Source organism: Lissotriton vulgaris, chromosome 8 (assembly GCF_964263255.1).
Source record: "Lissotriton vulgaris chromosome 8, aLisVul1.2, whole genome shotgun sequence".
NCBI classification, from domain to species: domain Eukaryota; kingdom Metazoa; phylum Chordata; class Amphibia; order Caudata; family Salamandridae; genus Lissotriton; species Lissotriton vulgaris.
The window spans coordinates 50,962,721-50,989,277 of record NC_141696.1 but is presented as its reverse complement, the minus strand read 5'-3'; the positions used below and the strand labels follow the sequence as shown (position 1 = coordinate 50,989,277).

General features: G+C 44.2%; 1 protein-coding gene across 1 annotated transcript in view; it reads left to right on the top strand.

The window, feature by feature from the left end:
• LOC147693360 (transient receptor potential cation channel subfamily M member 2-like) overlaps positions 1-26,557 on the top strand; it is a 374,197-nt gene that overhangs the window by 199,191 nt on the left and 148,449 nt on the right. The window contains exons 8-11 of the mRNA XM_086933683.1: positions 7,616-7,718; positions 11,399-11,508; positions 19,352-19,672; positions 25,360-25,473. Of these exons, the coding sequence (XP_086789809.1) occupies positions 7,616-7,718; positions 11,399-11,508; positions 19,352-19,672; positions 25,360-25,473 (648 nt within the window). The remainder of the gene's footprint in view (positions 1-7,615; positions 7,719-11,398; positions 11,509-19,351; positions 19,673-25,359; positions 25,474-26,557) is intronic.

The window sequence follows — 26,557 nt, the reverse complement described above, 5'->3', positions numbered from 1 at the left end:
CGCGAGGGGGCTCATGTATACGTTGAAGAGGGTGGGGCTGAGTGAGGATCCTTGTGGTACGCCACAGATGACTTCAGTGGCCTCGGACTTGAATGGTGGAAGGCGGACTCTTTGGGTTCTTCCGGTGAGGAACGAGGTGATCCATTCAAGTGCTTTTCCTTGTATTCCGATGTTATTGAGGCGTTGTAAAAGGGTGCTGTGGCAGACTGTGTCGAATGCTGCAGAGAGGTCGAGGAGGATGAGGGCGACTGTGTCTCCCATGTCCAGTAGAGTTCGAATATCGTCTGTTGCTGCGATGAGGGCGGTCTCAGTGCTGTGTTTTGCTCGGAAGCCAGATTGTGAGGAGTCGAGGGATTTGTTGGCTTCAAGGAAAGCGGCGAGCTGGTTGTTGACAGCTTTCTCGATGACTTTGGCCGGGAATGGAAGGAGCGAAATGGGGCGGTAATTTTTGAGTTCGGTGGGGTCCGCTGGGGGTTTTTTCAGAAGGGCGTGAGTTCGGCGTGTTTCCAGTCTTCCGGGAAGGTGGCGGAGTTCAAGGAGCAGTTGATGACGTCTCGGAGGTGCGGTGCTATGACGGAGTCTGCTTTGTTGAAGATGTGGTGAGGACATGGGTCTGTGGGGGATCCTGAGTGGATGGAATTCATCAGGCGGATTGTGTCCTCAGTGGAGATTGGGTTCCAGTCGTTAAGGGTGTTCACGGGGGGAGAATGTTCAGCAAATGGTTAGGTGGGTTGGTCTCCGGGTTGGTTGTCGAAGCTGTTGTGGATGTCTGCAATCTTGCTGTGGAAGAATGAGGCTAGGGAGTCGCAGAGGGCTTGAGAGGGGGTGATGTCGTTGGAGTTGGCCGAGGGATTGGAAAATTCCTTGACGATGTTGAAAAGTTCCTTGCTGTTGTGGGCGTTGTTGTCAAGTCGATCCTTGAATGCTGCTTTCTTGGCCTTTCGGATTAGTTGGTGGTGAGTGCGGGAGGCGTTTTTGAAGGCGTCCTTGGTGCTAGTGGTTGGGTCTTTTTTCCAGGCCTTTTCAAGGGAGCGGCAGAGTTTCTTGGGCTTCTTAAGATCATCGTTGAACCATGAGGCCTTCTTGCTGCCAGGTTTGCTTTGACGTTTTTTCAGTGGTGCTAAGGTGTCGGCGGTGTTGGATAACCATAGGGTGAGGTTGGCGGCGGCTTGGTTTGGGTTAGAAGACTGGGCTGGGGTGTTGAGAAGGAGCGATGCGGAGATCTGATCGGTGGTGATTTTGTTCCAGTTTCTTTGCAGAGTTGGTTGGAGGTGGTTGGTGGGTTTTGGCATGTTGTAGGTGAAGTGAACGCAGCTGTGGTCAGTCCAGAGGAGATCCGTAGTGTGGCTGAAGGAGACATGATTGCTGGAGGTGAAGATGGGGTCGAGTGTGTGACCTGCGATGTGGGTGGGGGAAGTGACTAGTTGTTTAAGTCCGAGGTTGGCGAGGTTGTCCAAGAGGGTGGTGGTGTTGCGGTCGTTGATCTTTTCAAGGTGAAAGTTGAGGTCTCCCAGAAGGATGTAGTCTTTGGAGGGGAGCGCGTGTGGAGTGATGAAGTCCGTGATGTCTTCACTGAATTTTGCGCGGGGACCTGGTGGTCTGTAGAGGAGGGTGCCTCTGAGTGTGGTCTTGGGGTCGATGTGGATTTGGAAGTGAAGGTGTTCGGAGTTGGCGAGGTTGGCGTCAGAGCTGGTTGAGATGCGGATTGATTTCTTATGGACGATAGCGATTCCTCCTCCTGTGTGGCCGGAACGGTCCTTGCGTGTGATCTTATAGTCTTCAGGGATGGCAATGGTGATGTCTGGGGCGGATGAAGCGTTCATCCATGTTTCTGTAAGGAAGGCGACGTCGGGAGAGATGGTGTCTAGTAGATTCCATAGGTCAATGGCGTGTCTGTGGACCGAGCGGGTGTTGAGAAGGATGCATTGTAGGTGGTTGGGGTCGGGAGTCTGTGGAGTGGTCGTAGCGGAGTAGTTGTCGGTGCCGCTGAATTTGCAGGAGTAGCAGGAGAAAGGTCCATGGGTGTGTCCAGGAGCGGCTTGGACGCAGTTGGGTGAACGGCCGGGGTTAAGGGCTAGTAGGGTGGTGGCGTCATAGGTAATGCGGGAGAACTGGGTAGGGCGAGGGGCAGGGGGTCTGGCGCTGGGCGCGGTCCAGGCGCGGACGGGCGTAGACGGGCTTACCTTTGGCGCACCTTCGGCATGGCCGTAGCGCGTGGACGCTGCGCGTGGGGACATCAGACATAAATGGATGTTGAAGGGGGCGGAGCGTGGGAGGGGCAGCAGCTGGGAGGCGGTAGCGGGGAGGAGGGGCGGGCCAGGAAACTGCAACAAACAAAATGGAGGGTGAAAGTGAAAGTGAGGCAGGGGCAGCAAATGGACCAGCAGGTCGGATAACAAACTTCTCAAATAACGAGCTGCCAAGCGAGCAACACGGCGCTATACAGGGGAACACAATTAAAGAGCACAGCCACAATGTTACAGCTGTTGGTGATCACGCACAGCGCTAGTTAATGTTAGACGCTCGTAGGAACTAAACACAGCGTCAGCACATAAGTACAGCGCTAGTCAGTATTGGAAGCTAATGGGCAAACAAATACAGCGTAAGCACACAGGCACAGCGCTAGTCAAAATCGGGCGCTTAAGGGCTAATAATACAGCGTAAGCACACAGGCACAGCGCTAGTCAAAATCGGGCCCTTAAGGGTTAAAAATACAGCGTTCTCTGAGGGCAGTTTTCTCATCTCATTTAGGGGAAGCACAGATAGGCACCAGCTGCTGGCAGTCTAAACACTCCGGCACGTCAGGCAGACTAGATCTAACTTTTTAAATTACTTTTCCTAAATATTTATCTAAAATATGATTGTACCAGTGAATTGGATTTTTAATAAATATTAACAATAATGGGTAAATCCTTTCTCTAGCCTATCCCAATCTAAAGATAGCAAAATTGTTAGTTCATCTGTACTTTATTTTCTCTCATAGGAGCAGCTGCAGCCCCATACATTGAAAATAGCTTTTCAGTGCTAGTCACTTTAGGTACTAAATTCTTGACTGGGTACCATACCTTGGCCTACTTACGGGTGGCTGATTTAGTATTTAAAAGTATGTGTGTTTCGTGTCAAAAATTGTTATTTTGACAGGTTTGCCTCAAGTTTTAAAAGCTTCAGCAGTCACAATACACATATAGGTCTGAAGCCTTGTATTTCCTTATCTGTCTAGAGAATGGCACAATATGTGCTGCTTCCACAGGTGAAATGTGACTTTCTGTGCTATTGGTGTGTTTTGTCCTGTACCATATACTATATATGGACTTACGTCAAGTTAAATAATGGAATTGGGGCTTAGCCAATTCTGTTTTGGTTTAGGAATCAGAGTTCATACACTGGGCTTTGGAGTCCTGTGTGCAGAGCTAAAAACCGCCCTAATAGGTTCCCTATTAGTGAGACATTTCCTTCTTTTCTTATAATGCCACACATCCTTACACATAAATGTGACATACACCTGTATGACAATATTGACCATTGATAATGATAAATGTATTCTATAATGGAATCATTCTGTGTCTACTGTATTTTTGTTCTAGGATCAGCTTGCATAGGTTTAGGGTTATTACTTGTCACCCTCCTCAATGCAGCTTTACTTAAGTGGCTATACCAGTACAGGAAACGTGTACTCGTTTATTACTGCATTACTATCCTGCTCAAGTGCTTCATTATACTTAAATCATACGTGTATTATAACAGTCTTATTGATACAGTTTTGGTTGATCTGACCTGGCACTGGATCTCTTTGTTTTTCTGCTTGTCTGTCATAATATCCCACTCCTGGACTCATATATCTGATATATTAGTCTGTTAATTCATTTACATTTAAAAAAACTTAATACAATCTTCTGAAGTTAAAATGTCAACAGCATGTTCAAGAACAACCCACCATAAAGGTACTTTAGAGTTGTCTAAACTATTTGTAGGTTATTATTAAATGAAATGGAGAAAGAATGTCCATGTTAAAATGACAGGAGACATTTTCCACAAACCAGTCCAACCTCTAACAGAAATTTTAAATGGGAATATCCCATGGAGAAGTTGTGCCGGGAGATCATAGCATTCTATTGGGATACGAATGGCTGTCTTAAATCAGCATTTGATTCTATTCTTGCAAATTAGATGCTTTGCAAGTGGGACCAGTAGTTTGGTGTGTATTCTGAACATTCCACTGGAATTGCCACCAATGGATTCAAAAAGTGTAAAATAAAGTCTACTTCCATTGGAAATGCAGCAAAACTATTCCCAGACACTGCAGTTTCCAATCATGAAATCTGCACAATATGGTGGGCATCGCGCTCTTTCAACATTCGAGTCATTGTCCCTCTCAATGCTTTGATAGACAATGCTAATAAGATCAACAAGAGAGGTCATATTCCTTGGATTCGCTGGATCTACAAGAGCTGATCCAGTGCATATTTCCCAGCTCTGTGTTTAAAAAGTGTTGACATTTACTAACTCACCTATCCACTTTCTCACAGTCATTCCTCCTCTTTCTCATTAAGCTCATCACTCACTCAACCAACAACTCACCTGCTCACTCATCCACTCTCTTTTATCATATTGCTCTCTCAACCACCAATTCCCTCAATCCTCTACTCATTCTTTAAACACATCAGTCACAACTGCTATTGCTACTTCAATCACTCATCCACTCACCTGTTAAATACAGCACTAACTCAACCACCTACCCTATCCACTCAACCTATCCCTCACTCACTCATCCACTCACTCAATAAGCACATTGTTCACCTATCCACTCAGTCATCAACTCTCCTACTCATGTATCCGTTCACTCACCAACCTACTCATCTGCTCACTCATCATCTCACTTGTTAAACACATCAATCATTCAACCACCAATGCATCTATTGACATATGAACTCATTCATTAAACACATCACTCACACCCACTGCTACTTTAATCACTCATCCCCTCACCTGTTAAATACAGCACTCACTCAACCACCTACTCCCTCTCTCACTCATTCACTCACTCGATAAGCACACTGTTCACCCACCCACTCAGTGATCAACTCTTTCACTTACTTATCTGCTTACTCACCAACCTACTACTCTGCTCACTCATCATCTCAATGATTCTGTTGACATATCCACTCATTCATTAAGCACAAATTACAGAAAAAACTCCAACGCATCCAAAATGCATCTGCCAGACTCATATTGGACATCCCTCGCCAAGCTCACATTACCGGCCACTTGAAAGACCTCCACTGGCTTCCCGTCAACAAGAGAATAACGTTCCGTCTCCTCACCCACGCTCACAAGGCCCTTTACAAACTAGGACCCGAATGCCTCAACACACGACTGTCCTTCTACACACCCTCCCGCAAACTAAGATCCTCCAACCAAGCGTTTGCCGCAGTTCCGCGCATCCATAGATCCACCATGGGAGGTAGATCCTTCTCCTACCTGGCGGCCAAGACCTGGAACTCTCTCCCCACCCACCTCCGCCTCACACAGAACCACATTTCCTTCAGAAAGAAACTTAAAACCTGGCTATTCGATAAATAATGCACCCCCTCTCACAAGCGCCTTGAGACCCTATGGGTGAGTAGTGCACTATACAAATACTTTAACTTGAACTTGAACCACCCAATATTTGACTCTCTCACTCATCTGCTCACTAGTTAAGCATATCACTCACTTAGCCCCATGTTCATTCACTCAATCATCCACTCACTCGTCAAACAGATCACTCGCTCAATCAACCACCCACTCATCTATTCCCTCACTCACTCACCCATCCTCTCACTAATTAAACACACTACTCACTCAGCCACCCATCTTAGCCCCATATTCACCCATTCAGTCATCCTCTCACTTGTTAAACATATCAGTCAGTCAAATAACTTTATTTCAGTCAGTTTGACCTTAAAGTACAGCTAAAATTGGATACAATTCATTTGGATTTAAAACACATTTACAGTTTGTAGGGATAAAAGAAGCAGAACAAGTCCAAGTACATAAAATAAAAAACACTGTCACATTTATATAGTATACTCTATTCACCAATTCCACAAATAAAAGAATTGAATCATATAAAACTATTACTTGATTTTTAACTAAAAACAGTTTCTAACAACAAAGTGCATATACAACAGTGCAAGATGTAATACAGTAGACAAGGCCAGGGATAGAAATCAGAGCTTAATCTAGGCCACAACTACAAGTTCGAGCACAGGAAATAGATGTTACAGAAGAAGCCAAAAATGAATAAAGTGCATCAATACAGAGGATTACAGGCAATTAAAAGTGAAAGATACCCCAATCAAGTTCCTCCTTTCATTCGTGCTTAACTGTAACCCTTATTTATTACTATGGCTTTGTTTGTCTTTTAGGAAAGCTGTACGAGGGCACCACATAGAAAATAGGAAACCAGCTACCAAATACACAATCGGGAGGCTAGTATTGTGTTTAAATATCCTAAAAGCCTCGCAGCAACGTCTGGTCCCTAGATTTCTACAGATCTGTGCCAACCACTGTTTTCTCACTTTGTTGTAGCCTGGACAGCGAAAGAATACATGGAGTTCTGATTCTGTTGGGCAATCACATGCCAGGCACCCTAAGATTTGTGAGCAACTCCAATTGTTTGTGAAATAGGAGAGTGGCAAGGCCTGTTATCTGAATTTCAGAAACAGCTTTCTTGCAAGTGCCGGCTTGATCTCGTTCAAGGCTGGCTCTAAGCTGTACTGGTCTTTTACCTCTAGGAACAGTGTAGTCAGCTTGCCCGTTAAACATATCACTCACTCAACCCAACTACCCACTGATCTGCTCGCTCTTCCACAAACATGTTAAACACATTGCTGGTTCAACCAATCATTCCCTTACTCAACCCCTCTCTTGTTAAGCACATCATTCATTCACCCACTCATTCATCTATTCACTTATTCACTCAATTTTTAAACAAATTACTCACTCAGCCACATACTTCCTCACTCACGTATCCATCCACTCATCTGCTCCATCAACAACTCACTTGTTAAGCACAGCACTTTATAAACCACTTGCTTCCTCACTCACCCATCTGCTCACTCAATAATCATATCACTCACTCAACCACCCACTAATCTGCTTATTCACCTACTCGCTTGTTAAACACATCCCTCACTCAACCACACACTTCCTCATGCACTCATATGCTTCATCATCCACTCATTCATAAAGCACATCTCTTAATCAACCACTGCCCCTTCGCTCATCCAGGGTCTCAATAAACACATCTTTTATTCAACCATCCACTAATCTGTTCACTCATCAACTCACTTATTGAGCACATCGCTCACTCATCCTCCCACTAATTTGCTCCCTCATTTACTCACTGATCTAAATCTTCCACCAACCCCTCTACTTCCTCACGTCTCACTTATTAAGCACATTGCTCACTCAATCACCTATGTATCTGCTCACTTATGCACGTCCTTGTTAAGCACATCTTCACTCATCCACCCTCTCATCAGCATCCTCATTTGCTCACTCACCTCATCCATTTACTCTCTGACATCATCGCAACCCACTCTCTTACCTTCTGCATTTTTTAATTCCCTAGATCCAGGACATTGTTGCCATGAGCCACCTTCTCACCATCTTCAATGCAGACACCAAAGGTGCTCAGGACATCGACATGGCTATCCTCCAGGCTCTCCTGAAAGGTGAGTAAAGAGTGCTGCATGCTGTAATCATCACAACGGTACCTTTCCAGGCTCCAACGCATCCCATAATGCTTAGCAGAGGTGCACTACGTAGATTCAATAAATGGTCCCTCTAAGGCTTTAGTGCCTGCAGCTTGTCTCTAGGTCAGAGGACTTGGTGTAGCTGACATTTGCACTCTGTGTATTACTCCTAGACATCTACACACAATGGAGTACTTAGGTCTGCCTGGATCGGCCGTCACTGGCAGGATGGGAAGGCAGAAATGGGCACAGCCCTACCTACACTTCAATAGGTTTTGCCATGCCTCTACTTAAAGGGTTGCGAAACCCATTGCAGGTTTAGCTTCTCCCACTTCATAGGAAGGCCCAAGTATACATAATGGATCCCCAAGACATTAACCCTTTAGTACTCATCTGAACATGTGGATACTCTGCCTGGAAGAATTACTACTGTTCTACTGAGAGCACTGCCACTCTGCTGGACTGCTGCTCTGAAGGGCTGCCTATCTGCTGTGCTGACCTGCTGCCCTCTTGCCTTTGTGAGAAGGACTGGACATACATCTGTTGAACCAGTGGCTCCATGGGCTAGTTCGCTGACTTCCTGACTAGAGCCTCAGGGAAAGAAGACTTCAACAACCTTGGACCAAGCACCTGGTCTCTGTCCACTGTCGATCCTACCTTGCCAAGTGATGCCACCCCAGTCCTGGACCAGTGGAAGTGGTCCTGAAGGTTCTCCACCAGCCCATCTGGTGACCCCCAGAGGAACTGACGCATCTCCTCTGTGATGCATCTCCAGCAGAACCGGTGCATTGCCTTTGAACAACACATCATTTCTGCTGCAAAGGTTCGCCCACTGCAAGGACTCATCATCAACCTTAGCGTCTGCATCCGAACTGCCGCTGTGCGAAGCTTCACTGACACAGGCCCTCACTTTACAAATCTTCTGGCGGCACCAGCCTTGATGCCAGTACAGGTTCTCGCTTCACAGCCTCATAGCTCTGCCGAACAGACACATCTCCACAGCTGCATGTCTCTTCCTCGACAACAGACTTTGCATCCCGTGCCCGCATAGACAGGATCCTCTGCAACAACATGGGAACTCGCAACGCAACACCATAGATCCTCGGAACTGAAGCATTGACATATCCTCAGCGTGGGGCCTCGTAATGTAATACAAATCAGGATTTAAGGTACTCATGTTCAGTGAGCTTAACTAGGTTGCTGCTATCGGCCCATGCTCCATCATGGTCGGCCTGAGGTTCTGTCCCAGTCCAGCGTGACCAGCTATTCACAGTTGGCGCTTTGTGCTTTTTGGCACTATTTTCACTGAAGTCTTTAAACCTTCATATCTCCGGTTATACTGATTGGGTTTTTGTTGTTTTGTTCTAGTTTTATTTATTATTAAGAAATACTCTATTTTTCTAAACTATTATGGTATCCTTTTATGGTGTGTTTTTACTGTGTTACAGTGCTGCATTTATCGTTTACACAATGCCTCTAAATTAAGCCTGACCGCTCTGTGATAGCTACCAGGAGGTTGAGCATAGGTTTTTTTGGTGTTTGCTTGTGACTCACCCTGACATGGATTGTGCTTGCTCCTTCAGTTGGGTTTCAACCCCCCCAACCAATAACCCAATTTTTTACCGTCAAACTTCTCAAAACATTCCTGTGACTCCTCAGGTACTGTGAGAGAAATAAGTACATTAGGGGCTAGGGTAAGTTTGTGTTTTTCTACTCAATCTTAATGCCTTTTATCTCATTGGTTGCCTGTGTGTGGGCCGCCAGGGATTGTATTTTAAGGGCGAAGAGGGTTGGCACCAGTGGATATTCCTACCTGATTGCCATCTGATGCTGCATCTTAACTGAGTTTACACTGTTTACCCATATCCATTCTTCTGGGTTGTCGAATGTTTGGTAGGAGCCACCCCCTTATTTTCGGGCCTAGTCCCAATTTGAGCAATACTGCCTCCAGTAACTTTCAGCTCACCCAATCAAGTGCTTTCCCTAAGTAAAAGCCACTGGGCCTACTAAATGGACACCTTTGTAGCTGTTATCTGAGCCCACTCGGCCTTGCACAAAGCCCACCTTGCCCGGTTCCCTAGGACTGGTAAGATCTTGTCTAATCTACTCGTGAGCACCTTGGTCAACATTTTAGTATCAGCATTTAATAGGGCAAGGGACCTATATGACTTACAGACCCCAAGTGTTTTTCCTGGTTTGAGTATTAACCTGACAGCAGCCTTTCTATTAGTGAGCTTAACCCTTAAGTCTCCTCATGGGAAATTAAACAGGCTAATGAAGAGGCTTGCAAATTCCTTGGAAAAGGCTGCTGTGAGCCCAGGCTTTACTTGGTCGTACAGACTTTATGGGCAGAACGGCTTCCTTTCTTGCACTTTGATAGGCTTATGATCTCCTCTGCGCACTGGGGTGGGAGAGTTCAGCAACGCACTGTCTATGAATAAGATATTTTATTTTAACCATTTATGAAGCATAACTAGATCAGAACAGGTGTTGGGCCCTTTAGAAGGATGGAATGTTCTAACTTAGACTAGGGTACATCATGATGGACTGTTAGATAAATAGCAGAATAAAGTAGAGAAGAGTAAACCACGGTATATAATCATTTGCTATAAATTGGTTTATGTTGAAGATCCTAGATATGTTCATCATGAGGTACTTTTAGCTAGGTGCATATCTAAGTAGATCGCTTAGAGGCATTTCCAGAAGGCTAGGAGTCATTTGCGGTCTTAGTTTGGAGTCGAGCGGGTTGCAGGAAGAGGTGGCTGCACCGAGAAGAATTGCGATGGAGTTATGGCAGTTTAAACTTCAATGCTTCCGGCAGCAGATTTCTCCTTGTAAACCCTCGCCAGCCTCCACGGATAGTTATTGGGTCCACTTAGAAGAAGGGTTTGTAGCTCATAGCTTCAAGGACCAGACTGCAGAGTCTGATTTGGATCAAGGCTTGGACAGGTCTCCATTGTTAGACCTCCTGTGTTATGAGGCCAACTGGGGCCCCAAGGGCCACGTTCACTGGAGCAGGGCTCTTGAAGTAGTTGGAGTGCAGCGCTGCAGCCAGACCCTTCATTGACCTCTTGAGGGCTTCATTTCATGTGTGGTGAGGCATGGGCGTACAAATGTGAGAGTATGTGTGAGTGAAGGTGTGTGTGTGTGCCTGAGTGGGTGTGTGTGTCAGCGCTTAACCACAAGCTATCCGGCACCTGAGTTGTGACCACATATAATATAACATCTGGTGCCAGACAAAGAAGAGCAGCCATACATGTTCACCCATACAAAGATGGTGACTGCCTCTGCTGGGCCTGTAAGGACTCTCTATTCATGTAAGTTAATATTGTTGCATATTATAATCTGAATACATTTGAAGCAGATACAAATAGACACAAACTTGTTAAACCTATACTTACAAATCAGATATTTATATTATCACACAAATTTTAGAGACTACAAAGGCTTAAGAACCGTACTGATAAATCAAAAAATATGTATGTTCTATTGGTATCAAGTATGTGAAGAGAAAGAGTAAGAAAGGAATATTAAAATAGTATCTTATATTAGCGATACCTACTTAATGTAGATGAACAAACTAGTCAGACCTACTACAAACCCTCTCTAAGGTTTCGCTTCCCTGTTGAACGAATTCTTCTCCTCTCTGTTTTCTTTAGCCAGTCAAAGCCTTGGCAGCAAGAACTGGGACTATCAGCTGACGCTGGCCGTGTCCTGGAACAGACTCCACGTCGCACGTGACATTTTTTCCAGTGACTGGCAGTGGAAGGTAAGCAAAGCGGCCTGAGCAGTGGACACAACCGGACTTGTTTCTATTACATGGTGTCCTTGTGGTCACTCGTTCACCTGTCCGTCCCATGCACTGTGCATCTTTTCCGTATCCTTGCAGCCACCGAGGCCAGGGTGACATGTGTCACTGCGCCCCTGTGGCCAGTGGCGTCATCTTACTGACACAACACTGCCACTGGTGCACCCACCATACTGACTTATGAGGAAAATTATAACCATCTTGCTTGTATTTATATATAGTTGTGCATAGATATACTCATTAAGCAGACACTTAGGGAGTCATTATGATCGCGGATGGACTTGAGTCCGTCCGCGACCATAGAGGAGGAGGGAACCTCCGCATGGCCTGCAGAGTTCCCTCCTGTGCAATTAGGATGTGACCGCCACCCTGGCGGTCACATCCTCTATATTTAACATTGCGGCGGGTGCTGCTTCAAGCAGCACCCGCCGCAATGTTAAAAATGAAAGCTGTGCATTTCCATGCACAAAGCAGCACGGTGCCTGCCGCTCTGTGCACGCAAATGCAGGGGGGTACTATAGGTACCCCCCATGTGCACCCCCCACCCCTCCTTCACCCCTGGGGGCCCGCAACGGGCCCCCAAACAAGAATCCGTACGCCTTTGCACGGCGGACATGCTGCCATGCCGCCATGTAAAGGCATTGAAATTCAGACATCCTAATATGGCTGGCGGTGTCTGAGAGACACCGCCACCATATTAGGCCTTTTCCGCGGCGGTTTAAGCCAACCGCGGCAGAAAAACAGCGGACTAAACCAGGACCCACCAGCCATCCTAATTTGGCGGTGGGTCTTTGGTGGGTCCGCAGAGAATTTTCCGCATCCGCCGGGCCGGAGGATGCAGAAAATCCTACATCATAATTTGCCCCTTAATTAGGAAGCAGAGAAGTGTTGTACTGATCTGAAGAACAACACATTGTTGTCTACAAACTAGACAAGAACATGAAGGGAGGTCTGGGAAGTAAGAGGTCCCTAAGCATGTGGCTATTAAAGGAAAGTGATAGCACACAATGGGTAGTGATCCTATTATGGGAATAGGGGGAGGGATCCATATATTATACAATTGGCAGAGTCAGACATAGTGGTTGATACAGTCAAATGTGAGACTGGAGACTACATATGGGTCTGTGAGTAAAGAGTTGGTAGTAAATGGCTTGGTCATTGGCATGTGTCAATGGGTGTAATAAGGTATCTCATGCCAGTTAAGACTAGCACCCTGTGATGTTGCCCTCTTTACCAAAGGCCCCACTGGTGTTTCCTGTGATCTGATTCATGTCATCACATGTGATGTCACTTCATGTGATATCATTGTCAGTGTAAAGGTCTCATGATGCCTTTTTTCATGGTGCCATTATATTGCTCACTGTGCCACTGGATTCAAACTAGCCTGGCTGATGAGGGGTTTTACCCAGAAACCGGTCCCAGGATGCTTGTTTCTGTCCCAGGGAGGACCTGGCTTGGCAGTTCAGGCTGGACTGTTCCCATGAAGCACAGGGTCAAGACTGATTTGCATATGGCTGTGTCTAAACTGGGGTGGCATGGTGAGCAAAAGAAAGATGGATTTATCCCAGATCTCTTGACTGGGGGTGAATGTTTTGATTTGTTCTGCATTCCGTCCATCAATTGTGTGTTTTTTGCTTTCTCGCCCTAAGTGCACCAGGTATGCCCAGACGTGGGTCCTGGGCTCACTGTGCCATTGGATTCAAGCTAGCCTGGCTGATGAGGGGTGTTACCCAGAAACCGGTTCCAGGATGCTTGTTTCTGGTCCAGGGAGGACCTTGCCTGGCAGTTCGGTCTGGACTGTTCCCATGAGGCACAGGGTCAAGACTGATTTGCATATGGCTGTCTATAAACTGGGGTGACATGGTGAGCAAAAGGAAGATGGATTTACCCCAGATCTCTTGACTGGGGGTGTATGTATTCATTATTCCGTCCATAATTTGTTTGCGTAACACATCATATTGATAAATAGCATGTTTGGAAACTGAACAATCCTACCTCATTTTGGTCATGGTATGTTGGGGAATTCTCTGTATGTCCAGTAACCCCACACCTCCCCTCCGTGTTGGAGCCTTTGTCCAACAAACCCCAGTAGCATTAATCTGGGTGCATTTAATACTGACTTGTGGGGTTAAGTAATTGAAAGGAGGCTATAATCATTCCAATGAACCATGCCAAAACCATTCTCTTCCTCAGGTGCTATCAAGGCCATTCACATTTTTATTTTATATGGGGAACGTCACAGTGTAGAACTACAGAGTGAAAAAACTCACCATATCACATTAATGATGTCATACTACTAAAGGTATTATTACTAATTCGAAAGTGCAGTGTGCATCACAAAGGGCCTTTAGACTTCAATCGAAAGAAGGTCCGAATTATCCCCTTCAATGACAAGATGAGTAGCGGCCCGATAGAGCCTCTGACATCCAAGCTCTTATAGTGTCCCTGATTGGCATCAGTTTGGAACACTGACTGCTTCCTTCTAAGGTAGAAATTCCTAGTGGACAGGCTTTTACAAATTTATGCCACCAAACCTGTGGATGTGGTGCCTCACTAAACCAGCAGTGTCGCGCCGGGAGTAACCTGGCCAGCGAGATAACAAAACAATTAATATCCAGTGAAGCATGATGGAATCAAGGGTGAATGCCCCAGTATGATATTTTTGTTATCCCAGACAACATCCTTTTGCAATATCCCAATCAATTTCTGGAAGCTGTAATCCCAGTGCCCCCAAATACCTATACAACCGGCAAAGGTATGTACCCCATCATCCCTATCGACCCCACACCCAAAATATTTTCCATCTTGTCTTACCCTCATTTTATAAAACTGACCTGGTAAGTAATAATAATCATTATGAAATTTGAACTGATGCACCTTAATGCAGGCGACATTATAAATAATCTGCGAGTAAGTATTGCTACTTTTAATTTCATCCTAAAAAATTCTACCCTCAAATGCTTACTCCATCTAGATGCTTTAAGTTGAAATATATTGGATTTACCCACGTACGTTTATGTAGCCCCTTCTCTGTCTCTTTCCCCAAAACATTTTTCTGAGGGTAGTTTAAATCCTTAACTGCCAGGCTTTGTAAAAAGTTATGGAACTGGAGATATCAAAATAAACCTGTAGAGGCAGGGAAAATGTACACTGGAGGACCTCATGGGGCTGTAGTATGTCATGATCACCCCTGTCCAAGATATTGGAGGTCCAATTCAACCCAACACTCAACACCCTAAAACACTACAATGAACAGCTGGTGAAAAATTAGAATTATGGCCCAGAAGTGTGTATTGATTATAAGGAGTAATGCCAAATAATTTTGTGATATAAACCCAAATTTGATGCTGTACCCGTAATGTAATAAATGTCGTTTCCTTGAAATAAGCTGTGTCTGTTAAACCTGTGAATAGTTTAATAGCTTTTCCCCATAGGGTAAGTAGCCGGGGAATGTCTAACCAAACAGCCATTTCTTCTTACCCATAACTGCTGTGAATGGAAATATAAAGAATGCAATATAATACAGCCAAAAAGCCAGTAAGCTATACCACCACTGCCACGGGGTAGTTGAAGATGCTGTATATTACACTGAGGATTCATATAGCTCCATACAAACGTCTCCCAACCAGCTTCAATCTTCTTTAAAAAGGCTTTGGGGAGATAAAGAGGTATACGTTGAAGTAAATATAAATAATGCAGAAATAAAACCATCTTCCTGATATTACAGCTTCCAAAATGGCCCAAATGCAACCTATTCCACTTTTTAAATATTTCTATAGGTTGATCATATAATTTGGCATAATTTAAATCAGTTATTTCCTTATATTACAAGGTCAGTTCTAACCCTAAGTATGTTGCAAATTGAAACTTCCTAGCACCTAATGCCAAGGTGGGAACATTAGTAATGACCTGGTTTTGTTGGGATTATGCCTGTAGCCGGAGGCCTACCAAATTTTCACACTAGTTCTTCAACATCTACCAGTGTCCCAGCTGGAGAAGATGTCAAGATGACACATCGTCTGCATAGGCCAACACTCTCAGCTTAATACTATGCAGACATAAGGAGCACATGGCGTCCAATCTTTGTAAAGCCTAAACATATGGCTCAAAGTAGAGGACGAACAATTGAGGCGAGAGGACAATCCTGGCAAGTGCCCCTGGTGATACAGATTGGGTGTGAGAGAGCACCCCCACAGGAGACCATTGCCATTAATCCACTATATCAATGTTTAGCCTGTGATTTCAAACCCTGGCCAAGGCCCACCTTGCTCATGACTGCCCAGAGGAACTGCCAAAAGACCCTGTTAAATAGCATTACGGCATACAACACGATCACCCTGGTGGGTTCTTCCTCCACATATGCAACTCTAAAGCTGTCCAAAGCCATATTTACATGAGCCATATTTACATGAGAGGCCTATTGAGGCCTGGAATAAACTCATGTTGATTTGGGTCAACCAGGTCCGACATGACTGAAGATAACCGATTGGCCAATATCCTTGTATCGATAGATCTTTGAGTATGCATTTATCAGACATATTGGCTAATAGGACCCACAGCACATGCGATCCTTTCCTTTTTCTGGAAAAAACACAATATTGATTTCACCCCACAAGCTAGGGACTCCACTGAGAAACACTGCGGAGTTAAATAGATCACAAAGGGCCGGAATAAGTGCCCCTGGAAAAATTGTATAAAATTTGAATGGAATTTGGTCCGGTCCAGAGACTTTACCACTTGCCAGCTGTCAGATAGTACTCTCAATCGCTGCCAGGGTCACCCTCTCACCCAGCCTTTTTTGCTTTCCCTGTGTCAGCTTTTGATATTGATATTTCTCCAAATATATTTTTACAGATTCTACAGAGGCTACACAATCCTCCTTATAGAGATTTGAAGAACATTTCCAAAATACCTCTCTAATGTCAGAATGGTCAGTTATTTGCTCTCCACTATTTTCAGAATGCAATTGCTACTCATACTAGCTTTAATACGGAAAGGCAACAACCAACCCATCGCCTCAATATTTTCAAATCATAACAATTGAGTAATTGGAATCTTCTTGTTGGCCCTATACCACATTATTTTCCTTTGAATGGTCTATAAGACAACCCGTTGTTCCAAGGCACACACTAATATCTGCAGATTTTGTTTGAATATACTTTGAGCTAATGCAGCCGCGATCTGACTAAGGGAGAGCCTTAAATGAGTCTCAGCTAGACTCTCTACCTCCTATTGTTCTATAGTAAAACTCAGAGTATGTCCTCTACAGAAGGCCTTAAGGGCATCCCTTTCTGAGGTTATAGAAGCCAAGACTCCTTTAGTTAGAGTTTACATCCCATTATTATTCCAGGATATGATATGAAGGTGCTGGTCGATGCCCATAGTACTCCCATCAGTCAACATCCACCTCGTCCACCTCAAATTGTCTACCTAATTTTGTAAACTTTCTAAACTTCCTGTGTTTTGTTCCAGTTCTTTTTTACCCCATTCTCTCCCCCAATATTTTTACATCTGTTTAAGTCATGCAAATTCTCCTTGACCCTCCACCCCTTAAATCAACCTTCTGCCCTCCCTGGAACCTCAAAGCGGATACAACAAATTCCCCCATCTTCTTAGTCCATACTCTCGACAATTATCTCTCCCATCCTGCTGCGAGAGCACTCACTAACCACCAGGTTGGATCACTGAACCCCTCAGGGCTGTACCAATATTACGGCTAAGCTAATCCCACAATCATTATTAGACTCGAAAGGACCATAGAGAAAGAAAAAGAAAAAAAAAGAAACAAATCCAAACCCCATAGAGAATACAAAAATGGGAAGAAAAAGAGAAAAAAGGGTAACCCTGTCTACTAAATTACTAGAACCTACTAAAACACCTACAGACCATAACAACCGTGGGGCCCACCCAATCATTACACATTGCACATACTCAGAGCAAATAAAGTTAACCAATCAAATGGCCCGTCACCAGTAACCAATGAAAAACCTTAGCAGAAGAACCAAAAAAGCCCAACAAAGTTCAATATATGCAGTCTGAGTCTTATGTCATACAATAGTATCTTATCTTAAATCTGAATAATGTCACTGTTCCCATTGTTTCAGCGGTTTAAGAACTTTAGTTGTGTCCAAACAACAATATGTATCATCTTCTAAATGTATCTTCAGATTAGCTGGCTCCATAAGTGAGCTGTTGGCCCAATTTTTTTAAGTGCTGGGATCTGCTCACATAACCTCCAACAACGTGGTTCCATCTCATGGCTTAAATTAGAATGGATAAAGAACTCTACACCGCAAGAACAGATTATAGATCGGACACGGGCTGCCGGGAAAATTGATTAGCTTGATATAAAATCCCTCACAATAATTAGAATTGCTTATACCCCAGTCAACCAACAACCCAATTTCTTACAATGTTCATGTTCCCCACTTGGTAACCACTTGGTGGTCCACACTTGAACTGCTTTTTCACAACTCTTTACTAGCAGAGTGTAGAGTGGGCCTCTGAGTGACGTCAAATACTGGAGCACTAGTCATTGCAACCTAAGTTTATGAGTTTCCTCTGCTTTCTACATTTCTGTCTGTAATTTGACCTGAGTCAGTTCTCTGTTTTCTTTTGTTGCTAGTGCTCCAAGGGCTATCTTCTTTCCCCTCACTACTACCCAGATGGCATCCCACAGGACTATCTTGGATATTTTCAGGCTAGCATTGAATGTCAAATGATCTTTTATCTTTTCTCGGTCCTATTCACTGCATCTCTCAGTACATTCATTTGAATCCCTCAGGATGTTGGTCAAGCTGTATAGTGTGAGGCGCCCATGTTCCTCTCAACCACTGCCTTCAGGAGATGGTGGGACAGATGCATTCTGTGTATTCTGGAATATGTTCAGTGTACACAGGAATAGTTCAGTGCAGCCTGGCTCCGTTCAGTGCATCCAGTCTTTCTCACACTTCTTGTGACAGACTTGTGTGGTTGACCCATGAACAGACCTGACCTTTCTGGTGTGTTATCCACCACCTGGCTGAAGTCTCCTTTTGGAAATATTGTGCCTTTTGTGAACCCCCCAGTCTGCAGGGTGGTGTCTGCATGCTTTTACATAGGCTTGTTTCGGCATACATAGTATTTCTTTTGTAAGTATGTTTTCCTCTACTCTTCCTTTGAGTAGGTTGCATCAAACGTGCCTATCCTTTCCTGTTTCCAATATGGCAACTCCTAGACCCTTCTTGAATATGACTGGAGCACCCCTGGTTTTAGTTGGTGCATGGGTGGCGTGAACCTGTAGTGGGTATTTTCTTTTTTAAAGTCTGCCAGCCTCCCTCAATTTAAATTGTGCCTCCTGTAGCCCGATCACTTCAGCCTGCTCTTATTGCAGAAGTACCGCCACCCTTGCCCTCTTCGCCGGAGCATTAAGGCCTCTGACAATAAATGATATTACCTTGAATGTGAATGTACTGAGAATTCTTTCTTGTTAGTCCTAGCTTTAGGTCTGCCCACGTCTAATGGTGATCTCTCCCGCTGGTAAAAGTATTCCTCCATCTTCCATACTTTTGCTAATTCCACCCCTCCCTCCAGGAGACATAAACATTTCTCAGTAATTGACTCTTCCAATCACCAAAGCAAAAGACGGTCAGTGGTTATAGATAGGTTTACTATTTTATACGTAAGATCAAGAGTGCCTGGACTCACCACTTGGGCAGGACTATTCAAATGTTTGACTTTAGTGAAGACCGGGATTGCAGGTAAGTGATGTTTCCATCTGAAACACTCCATGTTGAGTGACACATTCCTCCTTTTGTTGTTACAGGCCAAGGACTTGCACTCAGTGATGACTCTTGCTCTGGTCGAGAATAAACCCAAATTTGTGCAGCTTTTCCTGGATCGCGGCGTCAGCCTGCGTGAATATGTGACCCCGGAGGTTTTGACCACCCTGTACAACAATATTGAGACTTCCAGCATCATCTACAACAAGTTGCATAAGTACCTGAGGGAGGAGGAGCTCCCCCCCAATCTGAAGGACGCCCCATTCCACGTGGCCAACATCCTGAAGAAGCTGCTGGGGGGATTCAGCAAATCGCCGTCTTCATTCACCAAGACCGCTCAGACCTACACGGAAACCATGGTCAAGGTAGGGACCGCTTCTGCCTCCATCAGATTGGTCATATTCCAGGTCTTTTATGGACATTTCATTCGAAATGAACATTAATGGGCATCTTAGATTGAACAATGGTCTGTTGCTTGGTGGACTGAGGTTCACAATGAGTTGAGGATCCACTGAGACCCTTTTCATTTGATGAGATACTGAGGGAGGGTGATGAGCCCAGCCATACAATCACTGGGCTTGGAGTTTGGGCTGTAATGTCTTAGTGAAGGTGCAACTTTATCATAAAAAAATCACTTAGCAGCGATTTCTTAGTTTCTTAGCCTGGGATATCAAGTCAGGTGTGTTATAGTAAAAATATATGAATACCACATTTATTTTTACTTCTAAGGGTGTTGTAAGACTAGGCCCTCGGCCGGTGTGCAATTCACATGCTAGAGCACATATGTAAAGGTTATATGATCAAACACTGACCCGCAGGTGGGAATATTCTAACGTTTAATGTCATATTTAGGAACGGCTGAAATTTCCACTGTCGGGAGTGGAATTACAAATGAAACCGTCCACCCTCCTAAAATGTTCCAGAGAAGGTGGCAATGCAAACCCGTTGAGCACCCACAGACTTAGAAATGTGAGAGTGTTTAAGAAAACTTGAAAACACTCACACATGGGTGAAGAGTGTTAGAAACCAATTTCCAGACACGAACGTCAATTCACCAAAATCCCTGGAGTAGCGGAAGTGACGTTGCACACTCGTTGACTTTCAATTTCACTCACACACATATGCTTACTCACACATGCACACACATTCACACTTACACTCTCTCGTGTAAACACACTCACTGCAAGCACGCACACAACATACAATCAACAGCTTTTTTTGTACTTACCTCAGCTGCCAGGGAAGGTCATATTTCAGCTAATTGCACTCCAATTTTTATTACACTAATAGTAAATAATGAAACATTATTCACTAATAGTGTATGTAAAAATCTAATAAAGCAAAGTGTGCACCGCAACCGACATTCATCAGGACGAGCTGCCAGTGTGTGTTCTTGGCACTGATTTTGCCGCCTCGGAGGCCAGGGGTCGCAAAGCCAGTGCCAAGGGCTGCAAGGGGCAAGCCAGGGGTCGCAGCTGCGACCCCTGGCGACCCCTAAAGAACATTCATGTTTCCAGGGTTAGCAAGGAAGGGTTATGCATTGAGCAAATCAGACGAGGCGGTTCACCCATGTTGCTTCTGCTTTGAGCAGAAGGTAAGTGTGCGTGGAGACACACTGTTTTTCCAGGTGTGTTCCTGCACCTGTTAAAACGTGTAATCCTGGAGGGCTGTTTGAACTCTTCCTGCTCCCCTATTATACTATATGTCACCACGTCATTCAAGCTTTATATCAGTCCAGGGATGTATGTCGAGGCGAGAGGAGGGATGGTTCTGGTTAATGGAAATCCTCCTGAGCTAGGAACAAGACCCCGCATTCCATAACTGCAGCGAAATCAGACAGGATGACAATAGTGATCCCCGCTGGAAGCTTCACTATTTGTTATTTTCCCAATGCATCAGGCAGGCTTGCTGGCAGTGATTTCATAAAGAGCTTACCTCTATGTAATACGTGCACCTAAGAAATGAGGCAGCAGTTACACTCATGCACCAATGAAAAAACATTGGCAATATATACAGTCGGCTAGTGGTGAGGGCCTGTGTCACGTTGCATCTTGTGTGTAGAGGTAGCCACTTGAAGATCTTACAGACATGCACAGATTAAGGAAGCAGTTGGAGGAGACGGCATTGATCTGTGATTTAATGTTGAGATTGCTGTCAATAATGATTCAGAGGTTTCAGAAGTGGTCAGAGGGAGTGGTGCGGGTTCTAGGTCTGATGGCCATCAGTAGTTACTCCAGGTGATGCTGCTGTGGCCGAAGATCAGTACTTCTGCCTTGTCTGTGTCCGGCTGCAGGCAGTTGTTCTTCATGCAGTCTGCAACACTTGTCATGTATCTGTGGAAGTTAGTTCTGATGGTGGTGATGTTGTAAGTGAGTGAGAGGATGAGTTGGATGCTGTCTGTGTGGGAATGTATGTTGAGACTGTGGGATCTGATGATGTTGGCCATTGGAGTCATATATGCATTGAAGGGTGCTCTCCTTGGGTTCAGAGATGAAAGGTGGGAGGTGGATCCACTAGGCTCTTCTGGTGAGGAAGGAGGTGATCCTTTTGAGCGCCTCCCCTTGGATGCTAATGTGGTGAAGTCTTTTGATCAGCGTATGTTGTGATATGTTGTAATTTTAAAGTAGTTCCTCCCGGAGAAGAAGGTAGATATGTAAGTGATGATTGATGTTCCTAAATGAACTAGTAAATAAAACATCCATGCATGAACAAATAAGTAAACATGCTAATTAAAAATATCGGAAATACATATAACACAACCTCTAAGAGAGAAAGATTCCCAGAGGTCAATCACAGCGAGAGCTTGCCAGTGGTTAGATAGATGACTTTTCAGGCATTTCCTATTTATATGAATCTGATTTTGCTTTTCTTAGAGAGTATCTTAATTCAGGAACAGGGTGATGATCCTGGGTTCTGGCAACAAAGGCTGAGGTGCACAAGACAGGGTACCTCCAGGGAAGAAATTGACCCGAGGCCCGAGCTCAAATAAGCTGGAGTGGACATTTAGGCCTGAAGATTTAGGCTAGTACACTTTATTTGTATTTGCCTTCTTTTGGCCACACTGTAGCGGTTAGAGCACTTGCAAATGTGATGGTATTTACTGAGCTCTAAGATGATTTGGTGCTTTCCAGAGCTGGAGAAGAAATTGTGAAAAATGGCCCTTGGAAGAAATTGGGGTATTAGTACAAGGGGTAGGTACCCACCTCAGGTAACAACCAAAATACTTGTAGAGTGAATAACTAAAGTCACTAAATTAATCTGACCCCATCCACGTGGTTGTTTTGTCACAGACTAGACAGGCTTAACTTATTATTAAGTATTTAAGCAGTACTAAAACAGAGAAGTGTGGCACAATGGTTAGAGCGGCAGACCCTGATGCAGTAGTCTGGCCGGGACCAGGGTTCAATTCCCGCCTCGGCGGGTCTTGGGCTCAATTTCCTCGGACCTGATTATTCTCGCCTCAGTGCCTATTCTGATCATGAGCCCCACTATGCACCTCTGGGCAATAGCTTGCTTAATCTCTACAATGGCCCCAACAATGCTGAGGGTGCCTGACTTCACCTTGGGGGTGCCCAGGAGTGGGCTCCTCACAGGGAAAGGCCAGGAAGGGTTCCTCGGCGGTATTCGTACAAGCGCCGAGATGCCTCTGGGTAGTTGTGCGCTATATAAGTGCGTAAGTAAGTATAAAGAGGAAATGCAATACAATAAAACTCCTAAAATGAATACAAAAATTAGAGAACAATTTAATAAACAAAATTGCATCAAAATGATAAACATCCAATAAGGGGAACCAGAGATAAGAATTGTTTAAGTTTCTAAGTGGAAATTTTGACAGTTATAATCAATGGTCGCAGTAGATCAGGATCCATGCACAATTTGATGCTGACTGCGATGAAGTGTGTGTCGGATATACCCATCATATTTGTCCTGGGAAAAAGATTTTAACTTCTGACTTCAGTCATTGTAGTCCCAATTCACCACAGGAGTACACTTTCTTAAGCCCCCAGGGCCTCAGGGAGGCACTAAGAGGCATACAAGGTGTCAAATGGAGTCCGGGCCAGGACTTGCCACTTATCAGCAGGGCAGTTGCAGAGAAAGCCTCTTGGAGCTTGTTGTATCCCTGTAGCTTGAACAGGAGTTTAGCCATATGGCTCTATGAGTTAACGTATTTGTCCTGGTACAAGGTGGAGAGCAGGTCCACTCCTCCTGGGTAATTCTCAGGGTGCAGACAGCAGGCTCAGTCCTCACCTTATCTTGCCCTCACCAATGGGGTAAAAGTTCCCATGGTTAACCCTACCCTCTTAGGCCATTACCAAGATGGCTGATGTATTCGGCCATACTAAACACGGCCACTGAAGGCTGTGTGTTAGGGGGAATGTACTATGCTAATTCTATTGTCCCCCCACATATAACACCAAAATCCAGTTTTAGGAAGGCCCTCTGAGACAGAAGTTTGGTAGGGCAGAGGTGAGTATTCAGCAACCAGATAGAGGATACACAAGAATTGTTTTGGCATCCCGTCTTTACCCTTTCAAGTGTACCCCAAGTGGTATTTGAAAACCCCAGCAAACCTGACAAGCAGGATGCGGCATTCACACAGGACTTCACACTTTATAGTCAAAAAGAGGCCTGATAGCTTTGTGGCTTGCCTGGTTCCGGGGACGGGGGGCCTTGTCTAGGTGTCAGCAGACATTTGCTCTATGAAGTGCATCCCAAGTGTCATATGATAAAACACCAGGATATTTGTCAAGCAGGATTTGACATTCCAGCAGCATTTGGTATTTTGATGTAAAAAAAGGATCCTCTTAGACTCACCCTGCATAGTCAGGTTCAGGGGGGTCATTTCTGCCCATTCATGTCAGGATATATTTTGATCTGGGAGCAAGTTCACCCCTCATTTACGACTATTCAAATGCTAATTACTGGCTCGCAGCAGTGGGAGAGTAAAATGCAGTTTCAGCTTCCGGGGAGTTGAGGCAGGACAAAGGTAACTCTGTAAAGCTCCTCTTTACAAAATATGTATTACTAATCTGGCTTCACTAGTGAATTTAGCGTGTAATAAATATTTCAGATAGTCTAAAAATGAAATTTGTAGCTTTTTCCTAGCCAGAGATAACATGTATTAAACTTTATATTGTAACCCATTGCTTTCCTATGGAACAGTCAACCCTGCTGCATTGAAAATAGCTTGTAGGACCTTTTTACTGTAAGACTATGTTTAACATTAAACGTTTAATGGCCTATTTATAAATACCATGCCCCTGCTTTATGAGCAATAAGGCCTACCTAGGGTTGACTTCATAATATTTAAAAGGAAGGTTCAGGCCTATCAAAAGGGGGTCATTTTGACAGGTGCAAATTGCAGTTTAGAACTGCACAGCCAGGCTACAATGGTAGACCTGAAGGCAGTCTATACAGTGCCACTGCAGTAGATAGCACAGTGAGTGCTGCAGTCCACTGGTAGCAATTAATTTACAAGTCCTGGGTGCACTTTGTACCATGCACTTGGAACTTATTGGCAATATAAATAAACCAATCATGTGTATACAAATATTACCATGTTGAAAGTAGGAGCACAAGCACTTTACCCTGGCTAGTAGGGATAAAGTGTACAGAGTACTAAAGCCAGCAAAAATAGGGTTTAGAAAAAGGGAGAAAAAAAATCCAGGGTGACCCTGTAGAAAAGGCAAATTTACAACAGTCCGGATAAATCCCTTCTGAATACTCCAGTGATACTGGGCACAAATAAACTTTTTTTAAAGAGACTTACTAGAAATGAATTCCAAGGTTCTACAGTTATTGCAAAAGAAGATTGCTTGGCTGGCTCTGAATAACATTAAATTGAGTTAGAAAGAATTGCAGTGAAGTACGGTTTCTTTGTGGTCATATTTAACAAATTCACAGGATAACATGGATGCAATTTAGAATTTTTATATTTTAGATGTCATCTTTCTCAAATTAATATTTTTAAAAATCAATCCTGTAAAAGTCTACTTTTAACATGTAGTGGTAAGGAGTTGTTCTGAGATTTGAAAATATTTTCTCTTCCAAGTGTGACGTGGAGCCAGTGGCCATTTCAGAAAGTCTGCAGTACCCCATCCGGGATCTTCTGCTCTGGGCCGTCCTTCAGAACCGGGCAGGACTTGCAGAGATCTTCTGGTCCCAGGTAAATGTTCATCCACCCTAGGAAGTTGCAGACCATAAACCAAGGTAGGTGGAGTAGCTGGGCGATAAATGCAGATGCTGTCCCTTAAGGTAAATGTGTCCTACAGCATAAGGAAAGACCACAAAGCAGGAAACTCATGAAAGTACATTATTTAAAAGTAATGTTGCTATTTTTTTATTTAAATGGAGCTTTTTCTTGTAAATGTTTTTAGATTTTACTACCTCGCTGCATAATATTATTTGCCGACAATAAGGAATGTGCGGTCTCTATTTTAAAGCTAATTTGTAGCTGTGACTTTGTAGAGGTTATTTGGTACAATACATAGATTTTTTTTAATGGAATATGGCTGGATCTCCTGAAAATGAGCATTGGTACAAGCATGTTGTTATGGGTCTGAGATACATCCATGGCCTCCTGATCATATGAGATGGAGGCATTGATGACCTCAAAACCACTGTAGTATCCTTGAATAGAATCACACTGAACCTTCGATTCACAATCACCTACGTTACGCAGATATCTGCTAAATCAAGGGCTAGGAACTGCAAACCAGATGTCCTTCCTAGTCTTAAACTGATGCGTAAGGATACTAGACAGAGAGTTAGGCTTATCATGACATATATACTATCGATAATGGAAAGTATTTCAGATATTATGTAAACACTGGAATATTTTGCAGTTGGGTTTATATGTTAAGAATCATGCCAATGATCATCCTTTGATAACGTATAAGACAGTTCAATTAAGAGCAGATATCAGTATCAACAAAACTCTTTCTCCTAAGAACTGGAAATATTTGGCTGACAAAAGATTTTAGCGGCCTCTTTGCATATAAGAGGTGCAAAAGATGTCAGTTTAGGGTGGATTGTTTGCAAATGAAGGTGCAGTAATCATTGCAATGCATCTTTTGAGATGTGTGACTGAATTATGTAGAGTATGATGCAGGTCTGCTGGCCCATCAGCCGGACTCTATAACATCGGGCAGCTCTCTCTTATTGCCTCGATCAAGAGGTGATTCGACAAATTCTAATGAGCCCGATTGCTGAGTACTGGAAATACACCCGATGGCTCTGAACGCCTCTGT